A 27,402-nucleotide genomic window follows, 5' to 3' on the forward strand; every position below is an offset into this window, starting at 1 on the left:
AGTTTCCTCTGTGCTCTGAGAGTAACTGTGAGCAATAAACTCCCAATAACTTCAAACTCATTTCTTCCATCTCAGAAGCTTCTCCAAGTCCTCCCAATTTAACACTCCCAGGCACATCAAAGAGGCTTTTTGGCTTTATATAAACATTTCAATTGTCTCATGTCCCTCCAGTGCTGCTCTCAGTCATGACAGAAAAAAAAAGGTTCTCTAAACTGCTCAAGCCTAGACAGAGAAGATCTTTTCTGAAAAGTATCAGCATTAAGTTTTCAATTAATATGAAGTTTATCTTGTCATTTCTAGGGTCCAAAGCCTGATGAGAGGGTTAAAATAACTCCTATGTCTCAGTGGTGTAACACTACAAATACATCCAGCACATTACATATTATTTTGTTTGTTTAAGAGTCATAAATTCAGAATTATTCAAGTAGAGGCCAAGATGCCAAGTTTTGGGATGCTTTAGGTACCCCTGGGGTGTTAATTTCCAGTTCAAATGTCTAAAACCTGAGTTAAGCACAGCCTAGATGGGGTTTCCTCCTGGTCAGAGGCTGCAAAAGCTCAGCAGCTGCAGCTTCAGTAGAGCTGAGAAAAAATAAAAAAACCGTGGCCAACACTCAGTATTTCCTGGAAATGTGGCCCAGTTCCATGTGGTCTTTCTATGAAACCAAGCTGCTGACCTGCTGCTCCTCTGCACTCTGTCAGCCAGAAATGAGCTCTGCAGCCCTGAGGTGATGCAGAAAGGCCAAGCAGGAACCTCTTTGTACAGGAATCATTCTCAAATCTCCTTTCTGCCTGGAACCAGGGCTGCCAGTGCTCTGGGAACTCCTCCCTGAACTTCCCTCTGGTACTGGCCAAGAGCAGCTCAGCTCATTCATTCCCTGCTCCATTCACCATCACAGGAGGGTTTATCAAGTCCTGGAGCAGCAGAAATGGGCTCGTGCTCCTGCCCTTGCCTCTGTCCCACAGAATCTCAGCACCCCTTGTGTGCCTCCACCCAATCTCCCCATGGCACTGCACAGTGCCAGCACAAATTCCCAGCAGCCCAGGTCAAAACCCAAATTATAATCCAAATTCTTTACACACATCTGCATGATCCACTAAAAACTCCACCCAAGTGGGGAAATCGCTGAATTCTCGTTTCAGAGCTGAGCCCATGGTGGCAGCAGGGGTTGGGTTATTTGAGAGCTGTCCCAAACCACAGAGTGTCACATCCACACACAGCCCAGGTCTCTGGGTCTCATTTGGGACGAGCCATCCCAAAAAAGAGGACTGAAGTGGATGTACAAGTGCAAAGTGGAGCATGGCAGCAGAGAGAGCTCCACAAACATCCCCAGCCCAAGGACAGCAGTGTTCATCTGCAGCACTGAACATTCCCTCTGCCTTGCTCAAGGAAAGGCAGGCATGGTAAGAAAAATACTCCTCTTAAAAGCACTTTGTTCCTTTAAAAATCCTCTCCTAAAAGCACATTCTTCCTTAAAAATCCTCTCCTAAAAACACATTCTTGCTTTGTTCCCAGTGCTTGGGCAGGAACTTTATGCCCCCCCAGCAGCAGTCCCACATTCACCATGTCCCCCTCAGTGCCTGATAAGCTGTGGCACAGAGCTGTCACCTCCAGAATGCCCAGCTCTGCCTGTGACAGCTGGGAGGAATTTGGGAACTGATACACAAACGTCTGGAGGAAGATCCTGCAGGAAGAGCAGAGGCTCCATCTTTGCCACCATCTGGAAAAGGGCACGTTCCCAGCATGAGCCTCAGCAGATATGGATGTGTTCACCTCCTGGGAAGTGGAAATTCCCAGCAGAACTTCAGGGAAGAGCTGGTTTGCAGAATGCACCACAAGTTGAACAGAAAGGAGAGACAACCTTCCTGGCAGCAAACACATCCTGCATCTTTCCACTCTTTCATAAGTTTGTTTCAGAGGTTCTCCTTGCAATTGTCAGTCAAAAAAACACCCCAAAATGAAGCAATATTTGTGTCTGTGAGTGGTTCCCTTCCCACAGCACATTAAACAAAAATTATCCCATTTCATCTCCAGCTCCAATGACAAATTCTGGTTTTACTCACAGCCACACCATGGTACCAGCTCTCCTCCCCAGAAACGCTGCTGTGCTGATGTTTCCCTCCCACAGCAGTGATGCAGAGCAGTTGAGGAGCAGGGGATGGAGGGGATGGAGTGGATGGAGGGGATGGAGGGGATGGAGGGGATGGAGGGGATGGAGGGGATGGAGGGGATGGAGGGGATGGAGGGGATGGAGGGATGCAGGAAGAGTTGGCATTTCTCTCCCACAATCACAGATGCAGAGCAGCTCTGGAGCAGGAGATGGAGGGGATGGAGGGGATGGAGGGGATGGAAGGGATGGAGGAGATGCGGGGACGGAGGGGATAGAGGAGATAAGGGAATGGAGCAGATGAGGGGATGGAGGGGATGGAGGAGATGAGAGGATGGAGGGGATAGAGGAGATGAGGGAATGGAGCAGATGAGGGGATGGAGGGGATGGAGGAGATGAGAGGATGGAGGGGATAGAGGAGATGACAGGATACAGGCAGAGCTGGCATTTCTCTCCCACAATCACAGATGCAGAGCAGCTCTGGAGCAGGGGATGGAGGGGATGGAGGAGATGAGGAGATGGAGGGGATGGAAAGGATGGAGGCAGAGCTGGCATTTCCCTCCCACAGTGGTGATGCAGAGCAGCTCTGGAGCAGGGGATGGAGGGGATGGAGGGGATGGAGGAAATGAAGGGATGCAGGAAGAGTTGGCATTTCCCTCCTACAATCACAGATGCAGAGCAGCTCTGGAGCAGGGGATGGAGGGGATAGAGGGAGTGAGGGAATGCACACAGAGCTGCCATTTCTCACCCAACAAGGACAAACATCTCTCACCTAACGTGGCAGCTGCCGCCAGTCCGGCCGCGTACGGATCCGTCCCCGGAGGCGCCGCGCTGATGATGTAGGGGTTGGGAACAAAGGCAGCAGGGGCTAAACCTGCTGGAAACATTCCTGTCAGTACAAACAAACTCAACAGAACTGCCCCCACCCAACCCCTCTGCTGTTGCCTGGGTTTGTGTTTTTAAGCTTTTTACAGGTGGTTTTCTACAGGGAGGGAACAGGCAGTGAGTGCTGATGGGCAGAGGGGAGATCTGGCATAAAAAAATCCCCAATTCCAAGGATTCAGAGATCCTTAAGAGATAAAATCCTTTATATCCAACAGCTCAGTGCTTCTGCAGGGCAGACAGACCTGTTGAGAAGACTGGAGCTTGTTACTACTCTGTATTTCCTACAGGAGTAACTCAGGACCCAAACCAGCCCAACCCAAGCTCCACGAGCAGCACAGGACCCCAGCACTGCAGCTGGTCAGTCTGGACAGGGCTCAGGAAGGGAAAATCCTTCCCTCTGCAAGGGACAGTTTAATCATTAGAGAAAGGCCAGGTGGGCAGAGAGGGGTGTGCAGGGGAGGTGAAAGTGAAGGGGAAGAAGTTAAAGAGCTGAATAATTTCAAACCCTGAGCACACAAGGGTACAGCACAGAGCTGGGAGAGCCCCAACGTGTTTATTTTGGGATTTTGGGCAGGAACAACTACCACAAATTGCTTATTGTGCTAAAACATTTAAGTTTAACCATCCTTCTACAGTTTCCCTGGTTTTCTACATAATTATTTTATTCCAGGTTAATAAATATATTTTATTAATGACTTTATTAATATCAATCACGTGTTTGCATTTTTACTTATAAGAGCCCAGGTAGTACATTCAGCTTATATTAAATTGTGCATTTGCTTCCCTTCACTGTGCTGTCACCCTGATTTATGCTTCACTCAGAGACTTCCAAAGCCTCTCCTGAGTGACCAGCACCCTCAGGAGGGTGAGAGTGTCAGTCCTGCCACACAGGGAACTCCTTTAAAAGCTTCTCAAGTGTGCAAGACACCCACAAACAAATCTTTAACAGTGCAAAGTTCTGCTCCAGCGCGAATTGTCACGTGTAAAACACACCTGAACCCCTCCCAACCCTTTCCCCTGTGTTTTCCCCATGGGTAGGAGCAGGGGGTTGGGAGAGGGGCAGGCTCACTCACCGATGTGTGGCTGGTGGGCAGCAGCCAGGGCATACTGCTGCTGCTGGGCTGCTGTCAGCTGCTGCACTGCCAGTGCATTGGGCCTCTGGAACAGCTGTGGGGAGAGCACAAACACTCCTGAAACTGGGCACAGACAGGCCTTAAATTGAGCATTGACAGCCCTGAAACTGGGCAAAGACACTCCTGAAACTGGGCAAAGACAGGCCTTAAACTGGGCACAGACAACCCTGAAACTGGGTACAGACAGGCCTCAAAACGGGCAAAGACACTCCTGAAACGGGGCACAGACAGCCCTCAAAATGGGCAAAGACACTCCTGAAACTGGGCACAGACAGGCCTTAAAAATGAGCATTGACAGCCCTTTAACTGGGCACAGACAGGCCTTAGCTCAGGCTCAAACACCAACACTGTCCTTAACTGAGGCACAAAAAGCAGCTCCTCCTGCCTATCCAAGCAATCCCTTTCCTCATTTCCCTTCACCCCTCAGGTCCCCTCTGCATCTCTAAAGGATGTGAATCTGTGTGAATCCCCTGAACAAACCCCACATCTGCAGCACACACCTCCCAGCTGGGCTCCCACTCTGCTGTTCCCTTCCATCCCAAAGGATTTATCCCAGCTGCAGACTGGGGTCACCAGAGGCTGCCAGGAGCACTCCCAGGTGCTGGCAGTGACACCAGTAACATCAGTGTGCCCTCCCAGTTTGGCTGAAGTGGGAAATGGGATGGCAATGGGATGCAGAGCCACTTTTGTTTGGATCCAAGATGCCTCTGGTGACAGCCACAGCCTCACAAACCCCAGACCAAAGCTTCCTTTACCTGCTCAGTCCTCAAGGTTATTGAGAATTTATTCCTCACTAAGAAATAAAATATGATTCCCTTGAACTGTTTTGGCTGAGAGTTTGGAGTTTTTTTTTCTTTCTTCAGGGCCTCACTAAAAGTTTCTTTCCCAGCTTTTTCTGCCTCTCCCTAAAGGAAATCCCTGCATTCACCCATTTTCAGCTCTAATTAAACAGTTAAGGACACACCAGCTGAGCATCTCCTCTGAAATGATCCAGCATGCCCATCCCCCCTCACTTCCAGGAATCATTTCCGAGGTGGGAATCATGAACCACTGTGAGAAATGTTTTCTCCCTCCACTCCCTCAGAAAAGACTTGGATGCCCAAATGCCCATGATTTTCACACCTATTATTCTGCCCTCCTTTCAGACAAGTGAACTGCTGGCAGAAGCAGCAATAATTCTGCCCAAATTTCTGGCAGAAACCCACAACCATCAAGAAGAAGCCCAGAAACATCAAGAAAACTCTTACTTCTTTTATTTAAAGGCAAAAATTGGCATTGGTTCTCCTGAGAGCAGGATGAGCAAAGCTGTGTGACAAAATCCACCTTTATTTTTGTCTTTTAACAAGCTGAGGTGGAGAAAACACATCTGAGGGATCAGCACTGGGTTTATGAGGTGGAAATGCAGCATGCAGGGGAGGCAGAATTAACCTGCTGTGTGCCAAGCCCTCCCAACAGCTTTGTTTGCTCATCCCTCAGGACGTTGGGGCTCCTACAAACAGCCAGGGGTACCAGAATGTTCCTTGTGGAGGGAAATACCAGATTTACAGTTCCTTTATTGCCTCCCTGGGCCATAAAACACCCTGAGCAGTCTGGGTGCACAGCACACCTGCTTTTCCTGCCCTTCTTGTTGTCCTTTTGTAGTCACACAAAGCTCTACTCAGCTCCCACCTGGCACCAGGAGCTGGGCCAAAGCTCCACTGACATCCCTGAGTGCAGAAAACCAAGGAGATCATGAATAGGAGATGCAGAACATGGAATCAGGAATATTGGCTCTGTGGGAGTGACCAGTAACATCTCACTGATGAGCAAATATGGGGGAAAAAAATCATACAAATCCCCTGAACTGCTTCCTGAAGTGTGGATTCCTCTGGAACATCCTCATGTTTGGAGTCTGCTTTCTTATTAGTTGAGCAATTTTAGCTTTTTAGCTCTCTTCAGCTGAAAAATGTCACCAAACCCTTGAGTATTCACATGCTTTTACATCCCTAGGATCTGCTTTTCCAGCCTGTTGATGTGGATTCCATCACAGTGAAGCAGAGAGCAAATGGCTGGGTTATTATTTCTTTGTCTTGAGGGCACAAAAATCATTTATCTTCCTAAAAACACTTCTTGTACCCACTTTCCACATGTGAGGAATTCCACACCACACAAATGCAACTCAGTGATCCACGTGGAGATAGAAGAACTGGGAAAAATGAATCCACACCTACTGAGAGCATCAATATTTCACCATCAATATTTCACCTGCTGTTCTTGGCTCTTTTTGTTGTCTGCCTGCTCTGGGGGCTCAGCTGGCCCTAGCAAAATTTGACTTCCAGACATAAAAAGGCTGCAAGAAAGCTGGAGAGAAGCTTTTTACAGTGTAGGGCTATGGAGAGTGGCCCTAAACTAAGAGAGGAGGGATTTAGATGGGATCTTGGCAAGGAATTGTTCCCTGGCAGGGTGGGCAGGGGCTGCCATGGAATTGCCAGAGCAGCTGTGGCTGCCCCTGGATCCCTGGCAGTGCCCAAGGCCAGGCTGGAGCAGCTGGGGACAGTGGAGGGTGTCCCTGCCCATGAAAGGGGCTGGAATTGGATGAGTTTTAAGGTCCTTTCCCACCCAAACCACTCAGGATTCTGTGACCTCTCCCTCTCCTCACTTTAATTCACAGCCTTGCTCAGCTCCCTCAGAAGAAACTCAGCCCAGCTCCAGCCCTGCAGCTGCAGATTTCATCCTGTAGCCTGTCCAAGGAAGCAGAGCCAAGAAAAACCATCCCAAATGCAGACTCTCCTCAGGCAGACAAGCCCCAGGAGCTCTGGGAATCATCAACTCCACAGATTTGGGAAGAGCTGTTCAAGCCTCGCTGCACTGTCTCCATCTGCTGACAGCACAGCCCCACATTCCAAACCTACAGATCACTGCTCAAAGGTGGGATTGAGGGAGTGGAGAAAAGGCAAGGAACCCCTGCAACAGGAATATTAACCTGAATTTACAAAGGTATCAGAAAAGTGCAGCTGGGACATTTCATGCTGTTGGAAAATGCATTTGGAGTGAAAAGCTACAAAGCCCTGACACAGTTCTGGAGGAGTTCAGGGAGATCATCCAACATTTCAGTGAGGCTGTTCCATGTGCACACAAATGAAGGATGATTTCCAGCACGTGGAGGAGCTCACTGAGGGAATTCTAAGGAAGCAGAACCCCACAGTTGTGGTAGTTCTGGAAGATCAGATTTCCCTCAGCAGTCTCTTCTGCAATATCACTACTGCCATCTCTAATCAGATCACATGTGGGTAAAACCTTCCCTTCCTCCTGCTGCCAATCCTGTAATCCTTCCAAGGATGGGAAGCTCCCCACAGCCCCAAAGGCACTCCTAGGGATGAGATCTCTTGTTCAGGACAGATTTCCTGCTGACATGAGAATGGCAAAGAACAGATACCTTCCATCCAGGCTGAGAGTGGCAGTGGGCAACAAAGATCCCTGGCTTTGGGCATCAGGAATTATGGAAATGGGCACAGGAGTGAGTCAAGACCTCAGGATTTACACAAACCTGCCCTGAGAGGCATCATTTGGCTGGGGAACCATTCCTGATCTTCACTGCAGCACCTCAGACTGACAAAAGGCTCTTGTTTGCTTTTGCTGCAGGTGGAAGCTGCAACAAGGGTGAAAACTGCAAATAACAGCTCTTGTTTGACAGCCCAGCAGGGCCTGGGTGGGACTGAGGGGCAGCAGCTGTGTCTTCACTGCTCCCCCAAAATCAGGGAGAGACAAGTGGGGATTTGAGCTCCACAACAGAGAAAGGAGTTCAGAAGGGGCTGGAGCCCAGGAGAGGCTGAGGGAGCTGGGAAGGGGCTCAGCCTGGAGAAAAGGAGGCTCAGGGGGGCCCTTGTGGCTCTGCACAACTCCCTGACAGGAGGGAACAGCCGGGGGGGGTCGGGCTGTGCTCCAGGAACAGGGACAGGAGCAGAGGGAACGGCCTCAGGCTGGGCAGGGCAGGCTCAGGGTGGCACCAGCAGGAATTTCCCCATGGAAAGGGGGCTCAGGGACTGGAACTGCCCAGGGGGGTTTGGAGTGCCCATCCCTGGAGGTGTCCAAGGAAGGACTCTGGCACTGAAAGCTCTAGGCTGGGGACAAGGTTGGGATTTGGCACAGCTTGGATTTGATGCTCTGGGAGGGCTTTTCCAAGCTCAGTGATTCCCAGACAGTGATGACACAAAGCTGCCATCACTCCACATGGACAGTGCCCATCCACTTGGTATGAAACAAAAATTCCAAACCCAGCCAGAAATCTGCACTGCATTGCTCCCAAAACACGGGGCCTTCCTTTGGGAGGGTTTATTTCCACTAGTGAGGTGCCAGATGTGTCAAATTTGAAATCTTAATTTTTAAAGGCTGAAGGAAACAAATAAAACTCTTCAAACTTATAAATGAGCTTTCACTTAAATAGAGAACCCTGACAAAACACAAATTCCAGGCTTCCCACTCATCTGCACCAGTCCCATCTCTAATGCTTCTCCAGCAGCAGCTCACTTGTGGAGCCCTAATGTTTAAAAAACCACAATTTTCCTGGTTTAAAAATAATTCTGCCATCCCAGGCCTCACACCAGAGCAAGACAAAGACTTGGAACTATCTGCTTTTTTTCCTTTTTGAACTCTACAGCAGCTATTTTGTTTAATGATTAAATTTTCCATCATTAACCTCCCAAAGATGCTGTAGAACAGAGCAGCCAACTGAGCTCCAACACAGATATTTACATTGCTTTTAAGACTGTGATAACTCAGCACAAACTTGGCAACGGTTTCCCTCATTCCAGAGTGCCAGGGGTTCTTCTGCTAAAAAAATCAGATATTTTAGGGAAGCCAGGGAGAGTTGTATATCCCTGCAATCAGCTACAACAAAGAATCCCCTTCTTCTTTGAGGGCTATCAGACTTGCAAAGGGAGAGCAATAAAGTTCACAATCATTACCCAAACGAGCAGGAACAGGAGCAGAGCAGGAGTCGATTGCTGGAGCCAGGCCCAGCATTCAGCAGGAGCCAAGGGAGGCTCTGGATGAGGGAGTCTGGGCTTGTGTGGGAGAAAGGTCAAACAAACCTAAGCCAGGCTCAGATAAAGGTTTGGAGTAGTGGACTCTGCCCTTAAGGGCTTAAACCAGGCTCAGGTAGAAGAAGGTTTGAACTTGTAATTGCCAGGCTGCTCTGGCTGGGGTAGAAAAGCTGAGTGTGGGGCTCAGCAGGGCCAAATGTGGGGCTCAGCCAAGCCCAATGTGGGGTTTAACAAAGCCCAACATGGGGTTCAGCCAAGCCAACCATGGGGCTCAGCAAAGCCCAGTGCAGGGCTCACACTGGGCTCAGCAGGTGTTGGCTCTCAGTCACTTCTCGGATTCCAGGGGCTTGTTTGGGGCTTTTTTAGCACCTTGTACTACTTTTAAAGCTCTTTTTCAAAAGCTCCTCAACACACTCAGGATGACCAGAGAGGGCAGTGCTGGGGGAATTGTGATGATTCCAGCTGCCAGTGCCACAGAAAGCAGATCTGCTGCTCCCATTCCCACAGAGAATGGAGACAATGAGAACATCTCCAACATTCCTCCACCCCTTTTCCCAGGACAGGATCCTGAGCCCATCCTACCCCACACTGACCCTTTTGGGATGGATCAGGGATCCTTTTGGAATGGATCAGGACCCATCCTACCCCACAATGAACCATTTTGGGATGGATCAGGACCCATCCTACCAAACACTGACCATTTTGGGATGGATCAGGGATCCTTTTGGAAAGGATCAGGACCCATCCTAACCTACACTGAACCATTTTGGGATGGATCAGGGATCCTTTTGGGAAGGATCCTGAGCCCATCCTACCCCACACTGACCCTTTTGGGATGGATCAGGACCCATCCTAACCCACACTGACCCTTTTGGGATGGATCAGGGATCCTTTTGGAATGGATGAGGACCCATCCTACCCCACACTGACCATTTTGGGATGGATCAGGGATCCTTTTGGGAAGGATCAGGGCCCATCCTAACCCACACTGACCATTTTGGGAAGGATCAGGACCCATCCTACCCCACATTGACCATTTGGGGATGGATCAGGGATCCTTCTGGGATGGATCAGAACCAGCCCCATACCTGCTGCTGGGAATTGTAGTCAAAGAGCCCCACGGTGGCAGCGGCCGAGTCCACGGGGACCTGAGTGCCGGAATAATCAAACTGCAGCGGCTCCATGCCCACGTGCTCCATGGCATCCAGGGGCACACTCTGAGATTCCATGTTGGAGAAGTCCTCCACAGGCTTGGCCCCGTTGGTGCTGGCCAGCTGGGCCAGTCCCTCAGAGCCATTCTGGTTGGGGCCCAGCAGATCCACCTCGCTGGCCGAGTTCTGGCAGTTCCCGGGTGTGCGGCTGCGCGGGGACGGAAAAACGTGTCAGGAGAAAGGGCAGCAGTGCTCTAACCCAGCAGTGTCCTAACCCAGCAGTGCTCTAACCCAGCAGTGCTGCAGCCTAGCAGTGCCCTAACCCAGCAGTGTCCTAACCCAGCAGTGTTGCAGCCCAGCAGTGCTCTAACCCAGCCCTGTTCTAACCCAGCCCTGCTCTAATTAACCCAGCACTGCTCTAACTAACCCAGCACTGCTCTAACTAACCCAGCTCTGCTCTAACTAACCCAGCTCTGCTCTAACCCAGCACTGCTCTAACCCAGCACTGCTCTAACCCAGCACTGCTCTAACTAACCCAGCTCTGCTCTAACCCAGCACTGCTCTAAGCCAGCCCTGCTCTAACCCAGCTCTGCTCTAACCCAGCACTGTTCTAACTAACCCAGCTCTGCTCTAACCCAGCCCTGCTCTAAGCCAGCCCTGCTCTAACCCAGCTCTGCTCTAACCCAGCACTGTTCTAACCCAGCTCTGCTCTAACCCAGCACTGTTCTAACCCAGCTCTGCTCTAACCCAGCCCTGCTCTAACCCAGCACTGCTCTAACCCAGCACTGCACCCTCCAGAATCCCCTGGAGGTGCTGGAGCACCAGGAGGAAAACAAAGACATGGTCTGAAATAGTTCAACAAATTAATTCTACAGAGAAATTGATTTATTTTAAAAAATACCAAATAAAACCAGGAATGATCCAGTCCAACATCAAACCCCCAAACCTACCAGAACTGCTTGGAGGTGTTGTAGAAAAGGAGGGAAATAATAAAGAGATGATCTGAAATAGTTCCCTAAGTTAATTCCATATAGAAATTTATGTATTTAAAAACATAAAAGCAAGAATGCTCCAGCCCATCACCTCACCCTCCAGAATTGCACAGAGGTGCTGGAGTACAGGGGGAAAAATAAAGAGATGGTCTGAAATAGTTCTCCAAATTTATTCTATGGAAAAATTGGTGCATTTAAAAAAATAAAAACTAAAACCAGGAATGCTCCATTACACCCCCAGACCCACCAGAACTTCTTGAAGGTGCTGTAGAAGAGGGGGGAAAAAACAAAGACATGGTCTGAAATAGTTCCCCCAGTTAATTCTACTGTGAAACTGGTGTTTTTAAAAAAATAAAACAAGAAATGCTCCAGCCCAACATCAGACCCACCAGAACTGCTTGAACATGTTGTAGAAGAGGGGGCAAAAATAAAAAAAGACAGTCTGAAAGAGTTCCCTGAGAGAATTCCACTGGGAAATTGATGTATTTTTTAAAAAACGCAGCAATGCTCCAGCCCAGCATCAGACCCATCAGAACCAGCTGGAGGTGGTGTAATAAAATAAAGGGGGGATAAGTAAAAAAACATGGACTGAAATAGTTCCCCGAGTTAGTTCTACATAGAAATTGATGTGTTTTAAAACAAACAAAAGATAACCCACAAACACCAGTCCCCAGCCTCAAACATCTGTTACAGTAAAAATGTAAAAAAACTCAGTTTCTGTTTTCTCCTCAACTGAGAGTGAGACAGAAGAATCCAGAATGTCCCCACATAGTTACATTTAACGGAGGTATTTGGTGATTTTGAAGAGTGCAAAGCTCTGGCACCAAATCTCACTGCACACCATTCTAAGGTGGCTGCCATGGGCTCCTGATCACCCAAAAGAAGGGTTGGACCTCATGGCAATGCTTCACATCCATGGAGGAGCCAGCAACGTGCATTTCCCAGCACTTTGATTGGCTTTTACATTTTTTAAAATAATTTGTTTGGCTTTTCCAGTTTTCCTACAGGTCACCAGGAACCACAACAGACACACAAATGGGCAAGGAACACGAATCAGTTCCATCAAGGGCCACCATTTCAGGAGCTTTTCAGCCCTGCAGAGCTGCAAGGCACAAATGCAAAGCCCCAGCTGTAACTGGGACCAGGACAGGAGCAGAGCCAACACTTCCCATGGATTGAAATCAGGTGTGGAAATAACTCAGGATTCCACACAGGGCCCTGAGCTCTCAGGTGCTCCCAGGTTCTCCCTGTGCTTCCCTGGGGACACTCAGAACAACCTGGCGACACTTCAGCATGGAAAAATCTTCCCAAAACCACTGAGTGCATGTGCAGGTTTGGAATTGGGCTGATTGCACAGGGATGCCTCAGTTCCAGCTGGGCAGGGCCTGTCCTGCTCCTCACCCCACCAGTGAGGGACTGGGGGGACACAGGGACATGGGGGGGACAGAGGGACTGCAGGGACATGGGGGGGACACAGCTGGGCCACCTGATCCCAACTGATCTGTTTGATTTTATAAAAGAGAGTTTATAATTTATTTATAAAATCATCTGGATCAGATAAAGGAAGGAGTTTGTCACACTGAGGGTGGGCAGGGGCTGCCATGGAATTGCCAGAGCAGCTGTGGCTGCCCCTGGATCCCTGGCAGTGCCCAAGGCCAGGCTGGACATTGGGGCTGGGAGCACCTGGGACAGTGGGAGGTGTCCCTGCCATGGATGGTGGCTCTGGATGGGGATTTAAGATCCCTTCCAACCCAACCCATTCTGGGATTCTGTGATATCCCAGCCCACACAACACCAGAGCTGAGGGAAGGGAAGGGAAGGGGAGGGTGTTTGGAGTGATGGTGTTTGGTCTTCATCAGGCCCTGCCACAGAATCCCAGACTGGGTCAGGCTGGAGGGACCCCAGGGTCACTGGTGGCACTCCCTGCTCCAGCAGGGCCATCCCAGAGCTCAGGGCACAGCAGGGTGTCCTGGTGGCTCTGCAGTGTCCCAGTGAGGAGACTCCAGCCCCTCTCTGGGCTCTGCTCAGGGCTGGGCACTGCCCAGGGCAGGACTTGTGCCTCCTGTGCAGGGGCAGTTCCTGGGCTCAGCCCCTGCCCCTGGTGCCACTGTTGGGCCTGGAGCAGAGCCTGGGGCTTCTCTGCCCCTCCCTGCACAGGGGACAGACAGGGACACACAGGGACACCCCCAGCGACACCCTGGCCTGAGGGCCCCTCTCAGCTTGGAGATGCTGCAGGCCCTGTGACTGTCACCCCCAATGGAGTGGGAATTCCCATCCCAGCTCTCCTGGCAATGGGATGGCTGAGCACCTTCCCTTGGGAAGTGCTGGATGAATTCCTGCCTTTGCTTCCCTTCCATGCCCAGTTTCTCCTTTCCCCATTAAAATGTTCCCCCCTCAGCCCAGTTCCCACCTTTCCCCCTGATTCCCCCACCATGGCACTGCAGGGGGTGGAGTGAGAGCCTGGGTGACAGCTGGGATTGCACCCAGCACTGATGAACAATTAACTGATTAACAATTAACTGATTAATTAACATACCTGAAGTCTTTGACATCGGCGTCGATGCCGTTCTGAACAGGCAAACCATTGGATTTATCCATCACATCCCCCTCCTCCTTCAGATCTCCCAATTTATCTCCATCAAACGTGCCCTTGTTTTTCTTATCCCCTTTGTCATTCTCATCACTCTCTGCATCCCTTGGCCCCTGGGCAAGAGAGACATTGTTTTAATAAGCTGAGTTTTCAGATCAATTTTCCCGTTACCCCTGGATAGTAACAAATCAAAGACACATGTCACAATAAAAGAAGTCACTTGCAAACATTATTTCCTACCAAAAAAAAATAGGTAAAAATGCAAAATATTCAATAATAATCAAAGAAGTAAGGGAATTAGTTCTCACTCTTGCAAGAGGGGTTTCATCTATTCAGGTTTCTTCTATTTAGTAACTCAAATTTTGTTTTTATAGGCTCTAAAAATCCCATCCCAAAATAATTTTAAGGAATTCTCTTTCTAGATGGGATGTAAGCACTTCAAAATCAACACCAGCAAATGCTGCAGGGGCATAAAGTGAATTAGTGCCTCTCTGAAGTGCCTGGCTCAGTGTCAGAGACAGCTCTTGACTGGACAAGTGTTGGAAAATCACCTCAGTTTTGGGGGCATCAACAGTGAATTCCAAGGCACAGCTCATTTAAAAACATTCAAATAAATCACTGCCTCAATCACTGGTTCCTGTAATTCTGAAGCACATTTCTTTGGGAGAAAGGGAGGGGAAAAAAAGAGGAGAAAAAAGGGTTTCTGTTCTGTTTCATGAGTGGTGTTACATCTGCAATGTGTCTGCATTTTATTTCACTTGGGAGGAGAATAAAGGGTGATGATGCCTGGGGCAGTGTTTTGAACAACAAAAGGGAGAGGAAAAACAACATAATTTATGATAAAAACCAGCAAGGGGCATATAAACATATTTATCAGAGGCAGCTTTGGTGCTGTCACAGGGACAGACATCCAAACCCTTGCACTTGACTGGAGGGAGAAGTGCTCTGCACACAACATTTCTGCCTCTATCCACTGAACCCTTTTCCCACTCTCTGACTGGAGGGAGGGAATTTTCCCTCATATTGAGAAAAAAAAAACTGTTCTGAAAGCAAACATCTGTTGGTGTTGCTTCTAGAAGAAAATAAAATTGTGCTTCCTTAATATTGGAAATGCCCCCTGTAAAAGCAGCTTTGAAGCAATATTGCCCCAAACAAGGGGGTGTTCAGCAGTGCCAGCTGTGTCACCACTGTCACCCTGACTGTGCTGAGGAGCAAACCCCCCCCTGACCCCAACTGGGATAAACTGGCTCCTTGCCCTGATGCTGACATCCCAAAATTCCTCCCTGCTCAGCTCAGGGTTCCTGGGTATCCCCTAATGAGGGCCAGCAGGGCTGAGGAAGCTGCAAAGCAGAGCATCCCCAGGATGCTTTTCACCATTTCTGGAGCCCTTTTCCCCACTACAGGCTGGCCTTGATGCCAGCTCTCCCCACATCCTTAAATTCCAGGCTGTACTCCTTCCCCAGCCCCCAAAACACAGGGGTGCTGCCTTTTCCCCATGGAAACAGCAATCCCAGCTGTAAACACATCCCTGCAGCAAGCAGCAACTCCAGGGAAGGCTGTGTGAGACCAACAGATCTCTTTGGGGGGTTTATCCCAAAAAACAGCATAAGGAAAACCAACAGGACAAGGATTAACACATGACAGCTATCATCAGGTAAAGAGTGGGGTCCCATTGCTGGGATCATCTCACAGTTTTTGTTCTGAGGCAGTACCAAGGCAGGCACAGGCTCAGGGGAGGTTTCTGAAACCTTTTCCAAGGATTAGCTTGCATGGGGTGTTTCTGCTGGGGGCTTTTCCAAGGAACCAGGGAATGCCAGCACCTTCCCATCCCACATCCCCAAGGCAAGGACTAAACCTGCCCTGTTTGAGCAAAGAGCTAAACTGAGAGTAAAGAAAGAAACCGCTGCCCTAGGATGATTCCCAACCAAAGCAACCAAGCAGCAAAGGGAGAAAAGAGCAGAAATGTGGGAATGAGGCACTTACAAATCCTCCTTTCCTTAGGCAGGAGTCTCCAGGAGATGAGCTCAGCACATACTCCACCATGCTCACCCCCAGCCCTCCACTCTCTGAGCGTGGGGACAGCACTGAGTTGACTTCACTGTTCACATGGAAGCCCTGCCCAGGTCTTCTCTGAACCATAATTGGCTGGGAAACAGAGTGATCTGCAACAAGAACATGGGAAATTCTCACAAGCACATCCAACTATTCAAAGGAGGCAAATTAAATCATTCAATATGTACTCCCTAGGGGCTTATTTGCACTAAGAAGTGCCAACTTTGGGACTCTGCTGATGGCCATCAGTAAAACCAGGATGGCTTTCTCATTTTTCAAATACTACAGTATGCAAACCTGCAAGTGAGAGCTAGGTTTAAAATCTAAACTTGTAAAATTTCAGAAATTTAAGACTAATTAAAGGCTGGCCAAGAAAGTTTTAGTTTTTAGTTTTAGTAAAATTCTTGCATTTCTACAGAGAAAAACAAATTCTGGATTGTCATTTAAAACATGATCCTGCTGTTCCACCAGCCTTGTGTCCTTTGTTCTATCATGTTCATGTCATGATCAGAGATTTTTTTTGGCTGTTTTTTCCTCAAGAAAAGGTTTCTGTGGAGCTCATGTCTTCTTCCTCATCCCCCTGTCCTCCTGCACCAGCCCCAGCCCTCTGGCATCCCTGGAGCCTGTGGCTTTGAGATCCAACCAGGACAGACTTGGAGTCTCCAAATCCTTCTGGGCTCTGCAAAAATCCCTGGCTGGGCAGGAGTGACCCCAAGGAGGGAAGGGAAGGAATTCTCTGCTCCTGCCAACAGGTAGGGAGTCAGAAATAGCAGGGAGCAGCTCTGGGAACTGCCAGGGGCTGTGGGACAATGGAAGGGACATCAATGTCCCAGGACACTGCAGCTTCCTCATGAAGCAGGTGAAGGAAATTCCAGTCTGCCACTGCTCCTGCCTGAACTTCCCTCCTTTTCCCACATCTGGCCACAAAGGGATTTGGGCTGGGGAGATTTTTTGGGGATAAAGCTTCCAGAAAAGGGGAAAAGCCAGTTTTAACCTGGCACTGCTGCCCAACTCTGTGTCCCCAGGAGGGGAAGGACAGACAGGGCTGCAGCTTTGAGCTGGGCTGGCCTTTAAGGGTCTAAATCCACAACTTTGAGGTAGAGTAAAACCCCAAATCCTTGTGGGGCCTGCAGTGCATCCTGTGGGCATGGATGGACAAGGGGTGGAGCCAGGGAAGACCCAGACCTCAGCATTCCATGGAGGCTGGGTGGACTGGGGGGATTGTGGGGAGAAAAGCTCAAAAAAAAGGGGAAAGTTCCTTTTAACCCAGCACTGGTGCCTAACTCTGCATCCCAGTAGTGGGAGGAAGGGCAGGACTGCATCTTTTAGCTTTCAGAAGTTCTAAAAAACCTTTAAAGACTCAAAATCCACAACTCTTGAGGTAGAGGAGTGACATCCCAAATCCATGAGGGAGGCCTGCAGTGCCAAGGGAGACCCAGGCCTCAGCAGTCCATGGAGGCTGGGTGGAGTGGGGGATTTGGGGGGACTTTGGGGAGCAGGGACCTCAGATGCTGCTCCCTTATTTTAGGTGAGCCAAAGAGAAACCTCCCAGACTCAGGGAGAGCTCTGGGATTGATGGGAATCACCAAGGGAGGGATGGACTCCTGAGATGTGGGATGAGCCAGGGGTGGCCCCAGGAACAGCAAATCCCACCCTAAAGTGCTCCCAAAGCCTGGCTCAACCCTAATCCCCCTCAGCTCCAGGCTGGACTAAGCCAGGTCCAAGGTGCTGCCAAGGGCTGGGACAGGCAGCAGCTCCCCAAAACCTCCCAGTGCCCAGACTGAGCCAGGCAGGCACATTCCTGAAGTTCTGTCCCCTTTTCACAGCCATTTTTCAGGGTAAAAAATAAAGCAAGGCCTTAGCACTATCCCAAAGCCTTCAATCTAAAAACAGGTATTGTCATCAGGGAAAACCCCACACAACAGTGAGGTAAATCCCATTTCTTGGGAAATGGAAATCCCATTTATCTCCTGGGAGCTGCAAATCCCATTTCTTTCCTGGGAGCTGCACATCCCCTTTCCTGGGACCTGCACCACACACCCAGCAGTGTTTCAGGAGCAGATTAATCACACAGAAACCATGGACAGAACAAATCAAAGCTCAGCATTTCAATCCCAGCACTTGCAGGTTTTTGGTTTTTTTCCTAAAAATCAACCTGAATATTTTCCCCCAAAGTTCAAAATCAGGGAGAGTCTCTGAGCCAAGAACAAAATCCTTGGCAGATAAAATTCAATACTAATTCAAAACCTCCTTTTTTTTTTTCTTTCTTTCTAAACTGAATGTTGCTCTCCCCTCAAGTCCAAAATCAGGGACAGTCTGTAATGCAAAAACAAAATCCTTGGCAGATTTAATTCAACACTAATTCAAAACATAATTTTTTTTTTAAAAAGAATGTTCTGTTTTGGTTGGTTGCTTTAGTATTTAAAAAATGAAAAGATTTTTTTTAATTCATCTTGTTGTCCAACATCTTTGTTCAAACTTTCAGACTATCCATTCCAAGGCAAAAAATACATCAGGAATCGAAATTTTAAGGGAAATTTAAGATTTTGAAGCAGATAAACTCAAATTTACACACATTCACATTAGACAATGTCCTGACATCCATGGATATCTTAATTTTATCACAAAGCAATGTGAGGTTTTCTATTTGTTTTTTATTATATAAACCAGAAGGGGTTTTAGATCTTTTCAGAGCTGTGTCATCCAGCCTGGCTGGTGATTTGAGTAAATAAATTGCACATTTCTGTATTCAACCCCAACTAAATTAAGGAAATAATTGAGCTACCTGATGTTCCCCAAGCACTGTCTCTCCACTGATCTCCCAGAAATATCCCTTTTGGTCCATCTTTGCTGGAATCATCAGATTCCCAAAACTTTTTACCCGGCAACAGCTGCTGCAATTAAAAAAAAAAAAAACAAAACAAAAAATAAACAAAAAAAAGAACAGAACAAAGCAAAGCATGATTAAAATAAGTATAAAATGCAAACATAAGCCATAAGCATCTCCCTTCTATCAGCATTAATCATTAAACACAACTGGTATAATTCAAATATTGATATCTCCAGGTGAGAGCTGAGGGAACAATTCCATCTCCCCATTCCTGATTTTCCTCTCACTCTGGGAATCCCCCACACATCACTCACACTGACACTCTCCAAACTCTCTGCACTCACAAGACAAACACAAAGGAAAGGGAAAATATCAAGAAAAAACAAACGAGGGGGGAAATAGTGTGATCCAAAGGTTTTTCTGAGTTCACCTGGGAATTCCCAGCACTAATTCCTGCCTCCCAATGGGAGCTGCAGGGACAGAAAAACAGGGATGGGACAGCTCAGGAGCTGCCACTTGTCCCTTCAGGGGTTCTCTGGGACACTCAGCACAGGGTGGGGACAGGACAGAGCCATCCTGGGGCTGGGACAGCCACAGCTCTGCAGGGCACAGATGGCACAGGAACAATTCCCTGAATTCCCAGGCTTTGGGGGTTTTGGGAACAGCTTCAGCAGGGATTACCTCCACTCTCAGCAAGGAGACAATATCCCAGTAAATCCTCTGGATGGGATGGATGGAATTCCCAGGGGAAACAGCACATTCACAACAAATTAACCACAAAATGAGCCTTGCCTCAGGCTGGGATAAAACTCAAGGAACTGAAGAGGAAAAGAACCTGAATCTGCCTGAAATCACCATGAACAAACAAGAATCATCAAGGGGATCTCTCCTCTGTATCAGAGTGGTGGTAAATCCTGATTGGTATCCTTGATTTGATATCAAACTTAATACCTGACTGATATCAAATCAAGTCTCCTGATAACCACTTCAACATCAAATTCAATATCCTGATAACCACTTCAATGCCTTGATTTGATACCAAATTCAGTGCCTTGATCCATATCAAATTCAATATCCTGACAACTACTTCAATACCTTGATTTGATACCAAATTCAATGCCTTGACTGATATCAAATTAAATATCCTGATAACCACTTTAATACCAAACTCAATGCTCTGATTAATGCCAAATTCAGTATCCTGATAACTAATATCTTGATTGAATAGTAAATTCAATGCCCTGATATCAAATGAAATATCCTGATAACCATTTCTATACCTTGACTGGTATCACACTCAGTATCCTGACTGATATAAAATTCAATGCCTTGGCTGATATCACATTCAGTATCCTGACTGATATCAAATTCAATATCCTGATACCACATTCAATGCCCTGACTGCTATCAGCTCCTGCTGACACCTCGAGCAGATGTGCAGATGTAAGGCAGAGGAGCAGATCAGCTGTGGCTGCAGAGGAAGCAGCAGCCACTGATTTCACAGCTCTGCTGTACTGCTTTAAAGCACAAGCACCAAGTTATGCTCTCATTTCCTCCTCAACTCAACCAAGACCTGTTTGTTTACAAAACCAATCCCTTTTCAGGCTGATTTCTGACAGGATTTCTCCTCACACCCTCAACACAGCGTGGGCTGCTCTAGGATAAAAGAAGGGACCTTGCCCCATGCTCCCCTTGCTGCAATCCCAAAATATCTCCAAATGGGAGGGCAGGAGGCTCCCAGGAGCAGCAATCATTCCCAAACACAGATGAGGCTGTTCCTCCATCTGCACAGGGCAGGAGGTGAAAGCCAAGCCCCTGCTCTCCAGTATTTATAAACACCAACACACATCAGGTGTCTTGCAAATTTTTTTTAAGCTTCTGTCATTCCCATATTTCTTCAAATGCAGATTTATTTTTTTTCCTGATGTTGCCACAGTGCAGAAATAGCAACTCACCTCATGGCAGTGCAAGGAATTCTGAACAGAAAGCAGCACAAACTGATTAAACACTTCCCATCTCCCCAGACAACACCACAGAGTGCAGGACACAAAATGTTCTGCAGCCACAGCTCCAATCATGGAATCCTGGAATGGTTTGGATTGAAAGAGACCTGAAATCCCACCCAGTGCCACCCCCAGGGATACCTCCCACTGTCCCAGGTGCTCCCAGCCCCAATGTCCAGCCTGGCCTTGGGCACTGCCAGGGATCCAGGGGCAGCCACAGCTGCTCTGGCAATTCCATGGCAGCCCCTGCCCACCCTGCCAGGGAACAATTCCTTGCCAAGATCCCATCCAGCCCTGCCCTGTGGCAGTGGGAGCCATTCCCTGGGTCCTGTCCCTCCCTGCCTTGTAAAAATCTGTCTCCTGTATCCTTGAAAAGAAAATCATGCAATTGTTAAGGTGGGGAATTACTCTGTTCTGCTCACTGTCTCCTGCCTCTGTCCTGCAAAGGCCATACCCCTCCCATCCTTAATTTCTACTTGGCAAGGAATTGTTCCCTGGCAGGGTGGGCAGGGGCTGCCATGGAATTGCCAGAGCAGCTGTGGCTGCCCCTGGATCCCTGGCAGTGCCCAAGGCCAGGCTGGACATTGGGGCTGGGAGCACCTGGGACAGTGGGAGGTGTCCTTGGATGGGCTTTGAGATCCCTCCCCCCAAACCACTCTGGGATTCTCTCACACCTGCAGCAGCTCCAGCACACCTGGGTCTGTAACAGCATTTCCCTGCTCGGGGGATCTGAAGCTCATCCAGCCTTCCCTGTTTGCCCTGCTCTCCTCTAACCCCTTCCCAAGGAAAACAAAACCTTTACCAAGTAAGTCCTGCAGAACTGCACCCCAAAACCTTCTGAATTTTGCAGTGAATCACACCCAAGAGTCACAAAATATTTTCATTCTCAATATCTCCTGCACAAACAAGCTCAGCTCTCTCCCCTCCAGTTTAATCTTTCCCCACCAAAAGCACCATGATTCCAACTGAAGTTCTGTACCATCAGCAGAAACAAACAGAACAGAGATGTTTACCTCACATGGAGATTCCAGATCTATTTACAGCTATCAGGGAAACCCAAAAGCCAATATTAACAGATGCTAACAGGGGGCTTTGTTCTGTCAAGTGCTGCTCCAACCAACACACAGCGTTAGCAAGCAGCAATCATCTGCACTGAATTATGCAACAGGCTGCCAAGACAATGAATTTTTCCTCGGGGAAAGTTGTCAGTTGCAATGGAAAAAAAAAAAAAAAGGTATTTTAAGTGACTCTCATGCAGTTGTGCAGGTTGGAATTTTAAAAAGAACAAGCAGTGGTTTAGAACGAGAGTCGTTTATTCATTCCCTGGTTTTTATTAAAATTGACCCTATCCAGTATGAAAATAATCCTGCTAAGCCCTCTTACAAAGGACTTACCAGTTAGACCAATATTCAATTTAGCAGAGCAGAGAGGAGGGGAGGACTTACCCATCATCAACAAAAGCAATTCTTCAGCAGCCAGGGCAGAGATCCCACTGAGATGGGATTATGAATTAGACAAATTAAGAAAACTGATCCCCCTCAGACAAGGCAAATATTAAGATAAAAGCAGCCATCTGTGCAGTGGAGAACTGGACTTATCTGCAGCAACAGGTAGGGAAGGCACAGTGGGTATTTACGGGTATTTACAGGTCCTGCTCTGCTTTACAAACTGGAGATGTTATCGGCCCTCCCCAGCTGCTGCCAGCTCGGGCACGGAGGGGAGCACCAGGCAGCAATGCCAGCCCTGCCCTGGACAGCCTGCACAGACCCTGGACAGCCTGCACAGACCCTGGACAGCCCTGGACAGCCTGCACAGACCCTGGACAGCCCTGCACAAACCCTGGACAGCCTGCACAGACCCTGGACAGCCCTGCACAAACCCTGGACAGCCTGCACAGACCCTGGACAGCCCTGCACACAGCCAGGACAGCCCTGTCCTGGACAGCCTGCACAGACCCTGGACAGCCCTGCACACACCCAGGACAGCCCTGCCCAGACCCAGGACAGCCCTGCCCAGACCCAGGACAGCCTGCACAGACCCTGGACAGACCCCAGGACAGCCCCTGCACACACCTAGGACAGCCCTGCACTGCCCTGCCTGCTCTGGGACTCCCACTGCTCACAGCTCCAGGGAGAGAACAGGAAAGGGAGCACAGGATTGGGATGTCTGACCATTTCCTGTGCACTTGTTCAGGTCTGCTCCCAGCCCTGCCCTGAGCTTTCCTGAAGTGCCAGGGGAGCTGCTGTGGCACCATCATCAACCTTGCCCCACTGTTCCCATCTCCATCCCAGCCCCGCTCCCATCTCCATCCCGGCCCCACTCCCATCTCCAATGCTGTCAGCGCTGGGGAAACTGAAAAACTCAACCCAAACATTATTCCCAACTGCCAGTACTCCCCAGCTGCCAATGAATCATAAATTTATGGGGTCAATGAATCATAAATTCAGGGGAACATAGAACAGGCCTCAGTAGCATGGAAAGCAGAGGCACAGGGGTTTAGTTTGGGGTGGTTTTATTCTTCATTTTTCTTTGGTTTGGGGTTGTTTTCTTTAAAGCAGGTGCAGAAGTGCCCAGCCCCAATGTCACAACCACTGTGACTGTGCCCCTCTGCAGGGCCTTCTCCAGGACCCACCCAGCTGCAGCATGGACATTAACCATGGATATGGACAGGATCATCCACAGGGATCATGGATTCCAACCCCTGGCCCTGCCCAGACCCCCCCCCAGCAATCCCCCCTGTCCATCCCTGGAGCTCTGGCAGCCTCAGGGCCGTGCCCATTCCCTGGGGAGCCTGGGCAGTGCCAGCACCCTCTGGGGGAGGGAAGAACCTTTCCCTGATCTCCAGCCTGAGCCTGCCCTGGCCCAGCTCCAGCCCTTCCCTGGGTGCTGTCCCTGGCCCAGGGAGCAGAGATCAGAGCTGCCTCTCCAGGTCCTGCCCCAGAGCTCCCCTCCAACGATCCCCAGAGGTTGCAGGAATTTCACTGCCCACACTCAGTGATCCCAGCACTGCCACCTGCAAGGGCAGCAGCCCAGCAATAATTAAACCCTTTCAGTTAAATGCAGAATATTTCTCACCAGCATTTCTCTCCCAGGGCAGGGTACAATTCCCTGCTACCCTCAATACTCCAGGTTGGAAGTTAAGCACCTCCAGTTGCTTCATGGCTCTGCATCCCAATCCTTCTCCCACGTTCAGGATTAAGTTTCACCAGCAACTCACCCAGCTGCTCCTTGACTCCAGACACAGACTTTGCACAACCTACTCCAAACCCAAGGTCCCAAATGCCTGTAAGGGGTTGGGGACAAACCCAACTGCACCTCACAGCCCCTGAGTGCTGCCCACTACCCCAGAGACACTGCACCAACACTCCCAGCTGCAAAGCTACAGACCCAAGGGACTTCCACAAGGAAAAGCAGACATGCAGCTCCCCATCCTGAGACTGGGGGAGGAAGGGAACTTGCAGGGCTTGTGTTAAGCCAAAGATAAGGATCAGGACTGTGGGATCAAGGCCTTAAGGACCACATGTGCTGGCCTGAGCCACAGCACCAAAATCCTACACTGAAGTGCTGAACAAAGCTCCAGGCTGAGTTCCTTCACCCCAGAGAGCAGCCTGGACAAGGTGCTGGAACAGAGGGACAACATTCCCTGTCCCAGAGCTGCTTCCAGCATTCCTGACCATGGTCACACAACAGCACAAAGCTTTCACAGTCCAAAGTGGAGAAAAAGGGGCTCTGGGGCTCTTTTCAATCCCTGCTTGAGAAAATATTGCACTTCCACTCACTGGAAATTCAGGAATATGAGGCTGGGAGTCTGAGGATGCAAACAGCCCCAAGAGAAATCAAAGTTGTGGGGTTTTTTAAGTATTCTTAATGTTCCCACATAAGGATATCTGTTGATCTTCAAACATTATTTACATTCTGAGAGCAGAATAGATAAGACATTTAACTGTTTGACAGTGCCCTTTAAAAACCACTCTGATGTTTTCACAAACTCCTTCAATCACTGAAATTATGATGGTGTTTAACAAGAAGCAAGAAAACAAAATAAAAAAAATCTAACACTAAATGCAGAAAGGCTCTTCCTCATCTTTCTCCTCTAGGTTTTTCACTATCAGTTTATTTCACTATCACTTTCTGACTTTCTCCCCACATTTTCTCTTCATTCCAGGAGCAGAAGAAGGGGTGGAAACCACCCGTGCCTTATTAAGGCATCTAAACTGCACAAAATCCAGGTGAGGAACATGGTTCTGGAAGCTACCACAGATCCTGTGGGATCCCTGAAATCAGCCTTGGAGAGATACAGAGAAAATTCAATGGATAAAGAATGCAAACTGTGAGACTGAGGGAAAAAAAACCCAGGAGAAACAAGAAATAGTGGTTTAGCTGAAAGAGAAAGGTGAGATGTCACCTTTCCTGGACAAAGCCGTTCATTCCAGCATGTGGAAAAGCCCAGTGACAAAAGGATGCCACTGCCAAAACTTTCTGCATCACAGTTACAAGAAGGGGAAAAAAATGAGTCATCAGTGGAAGGCAAAGCTCCAAAACACAAACTCAAACTCGCTCCTCTCAGGAATGCCTCAATAAACCAAAAGCTGGGAGAACTCAGTGTTTTTAGGAATTCCTTCAGGCACTCCAGCTCTGTGACCTTGTGTCATGCTCAGCAAAGCTGAGAGCTGTGCTCACTGTGAACCTGCTCCCAGCCAGCCTGGGCCCTTCTCTCTGAGAATGAACCTCCTGCCCAAATGAGGTGTCACAAAATCATCTCCTGGGAACATTCCCACCCCCAGCATTCCACAGACAAGCTGCACATGGAGCACAGCAGCTGCTGTGCAGCAGCTTCAGGCAGGTTTTTAATGTCAGGTTTGCTCCTTTGAAAATCATTTTCACCTCCTCTTAGTGAACAGTCTTGGGGTAAATTAATACAGCCTGGAAAAACGGATTTTCCTCACAAGTCAAATCAAAATCCAACCCTGGATTATGGTTTTCCACAGAAGGAAGGGGGAGAAGGAAGGGGGAAGAAGGAAAAGGAAGCAAGGAAGGAAAGGAAAGCAGAGCAGGGAAGGAGGGAAGGAGGAAGGAACAGGGGAAGGAGGGAGGTCTTTGAGCTGAGAGAGGGCACCTTCTTGTGTATCCCACCATGCCACAGTCCTGGTTTGCTCTTTTCTCCAAAACAGAAACTTCTGGGTTCCAGGGACTTTTATTTTCTACACCTGGGTCATGCACAGGGTAACAGACAGGAGGCACTAAATGTGGAGGAAATAAACTGGTCTGAACTCAAGAGGAGCAGCAGACTTGCATCAAGCTGAGCTGCCACACATGAACATCCTCCTACCAGACAAGATTTTCTCCTCTGTCCTTCCACAAGGGACTCACTAAAGGTAAAAGGAACCAGACAAGGCAAAGAAGCCTCTCCATCAGGAACCTATAGGAACAAGCTGTTCTTTCAGGCCACCCTAAAAACAGACAAATTCTCTTTTTTTCCAAGAAAACCAGTGGGCATTTCCCCCCAAATCTGCCACCTCCTCGCTGCTATGAGAGATTAAATGAACTCTGGCTGGGTTCTGTGAAGTTCCAGCTGCAGACACATTATCTCTGCCCTGCCCTTATCCCTCCTGTAGCCCTGGCTCAGGCTGCCCAGTTACTCCAAACTTAAACACAGCCCTGGCCTTTCTGCAAGAGCCAGAAAAAAGGTGGCCAGGACTGAGAACAGGGCAGCAGACAATGCCCCACAGCACAAGGGGGTGTGAGCTCAGTGAATCCCAAAATAAACCTGCTCCAAGCACTGGGACACCTGTCCCCTGACAGATTTCCAGCTGTTGTTGTCCAGCCACTCTCTTCTGCTGGATGAGCCAACAGGTGAAGGTTTAGCTGTTCCTCCCTCCCAGATGGATTCCAGCCTGGCAGGTTTGGGGTTGGATCAACCACACACAGACAGACAGACACACAGACAGACACACAGACACACACACACAGACACACACACACACAGACCTTGCAGGCAGGACAAAGAAACCCCAGCACCACAATCATCCCAGCAGCCTCAAAAAAGTGCTATTTCATTTCCTCCCCCTCCCAAAATACAGATTTGTTTTTTTCTCCAGGCCTCTCACTTACCTCTCCCATAGCCCGTCCCTCCAGAGCCAGCGCTTGGAAATCGTGATTCAGTTCATCCATGGAACGCACCTATTCATAGATGGGGAGAAAAGGCCATGAGGAAATGCTCTTATTTGCTGTTATTTTTATATCATCAGAGTTTAGAGCCATTTTTCTCCTCCAGACTGAGAGCCTGTAACAAGGTTATGGAGCTCCAGAGGATGACTTACCTTTAACACTCCCAGCAGTTACAACATTTATGTATTTTCATTACTAAATACACACATGTATTATTACACACAGATTTATTTCTGTGTTTTAGATTTACACATGCACAAGAAAGGAACAACCAGCAATTACTTTTAAGACACACAAAGCCTAACACAACTGTCTCTGCTGGTATTTAACAGTGGTTTCAGGTGAGGCAGTGAAGGCAGGAGAAGCCACCAGAAGGTGGGAATCAAAAATCTATATAAACCTGGCACATTTACCTTCAGGTTACACTGACACAAAGGAGAACACCACAATGGTTTGATTTGGTGAAAACTGA

At 48.7% G+C, this 27,402-nt stretch overlaps 1 protein-coding gene across 6 annotated transcripts in view; it reads right to left on the bottom strand.

Moving 5' to 3' along the window:
• The window catches only part of PUM1 (pumilio RNA binding family member 1), an 82,114-nt gene that overhangs the window by 35,591 nt on the left and 19,121 nt on the right, over positions 1 to 27,402 (bottom strand). For 2 of the 6 annotated variants that reach the window (XM_033080960.2, XM_033080957.2), the window contains exons 3-9: positions 26,874 to 26,942; positions 18,715 to 18,820; positions 15,861 to 16,039; positions 13,824 to 13,990; positions 10,233 to 10,503; positions 4,064 to 4,157; positions 2,878 to 2,982 (exon numbers count right to left, since the gene is read on the bottom strand). In XM_033080960.2, the coding sequence (XP_032936851.1) occupies positions 2,878 to 2,982; positions 4,064 to 4,157; positions 10,233 to 10,503; positions 13,824 to 13,990; positions 15,861 to 16,039; positions 18,715 to 18,820; positions 26,874 to 26,942 (991 nt within the window). Of the gene's footprint in view, positions 1 to 2,877; positions 2,983 to 4,063; positions 4,158 to 10,232; positions 10,504 to 13,823; positions 13,991 to 15,860; positions 16,040 to 18,714; positions 18,824 to 26,873; positions 26,943 to 27,402 lie in introns of all 6 variants that reach the window. The other 4 variants (XM_033080959.2, XM_033080956.2, XM_033080958.2 and 1 more) reach the window with 2 other exon arrangements.

Source organism: Catharus ustulatus, chromosome 26, assembly GCF_009819885.2.
Source record: "Catharus ustulatus isolate bCatUst1 chromosome 26, bCatUst1.pri.v2, whole genome shotgun sequence".
Classification (NCBI taxonomy): Eukaryota; Metazoa; Chordata; class Aves; order Passeriformes; family Turdidae; genus Catharus; species Catharus ustulatus.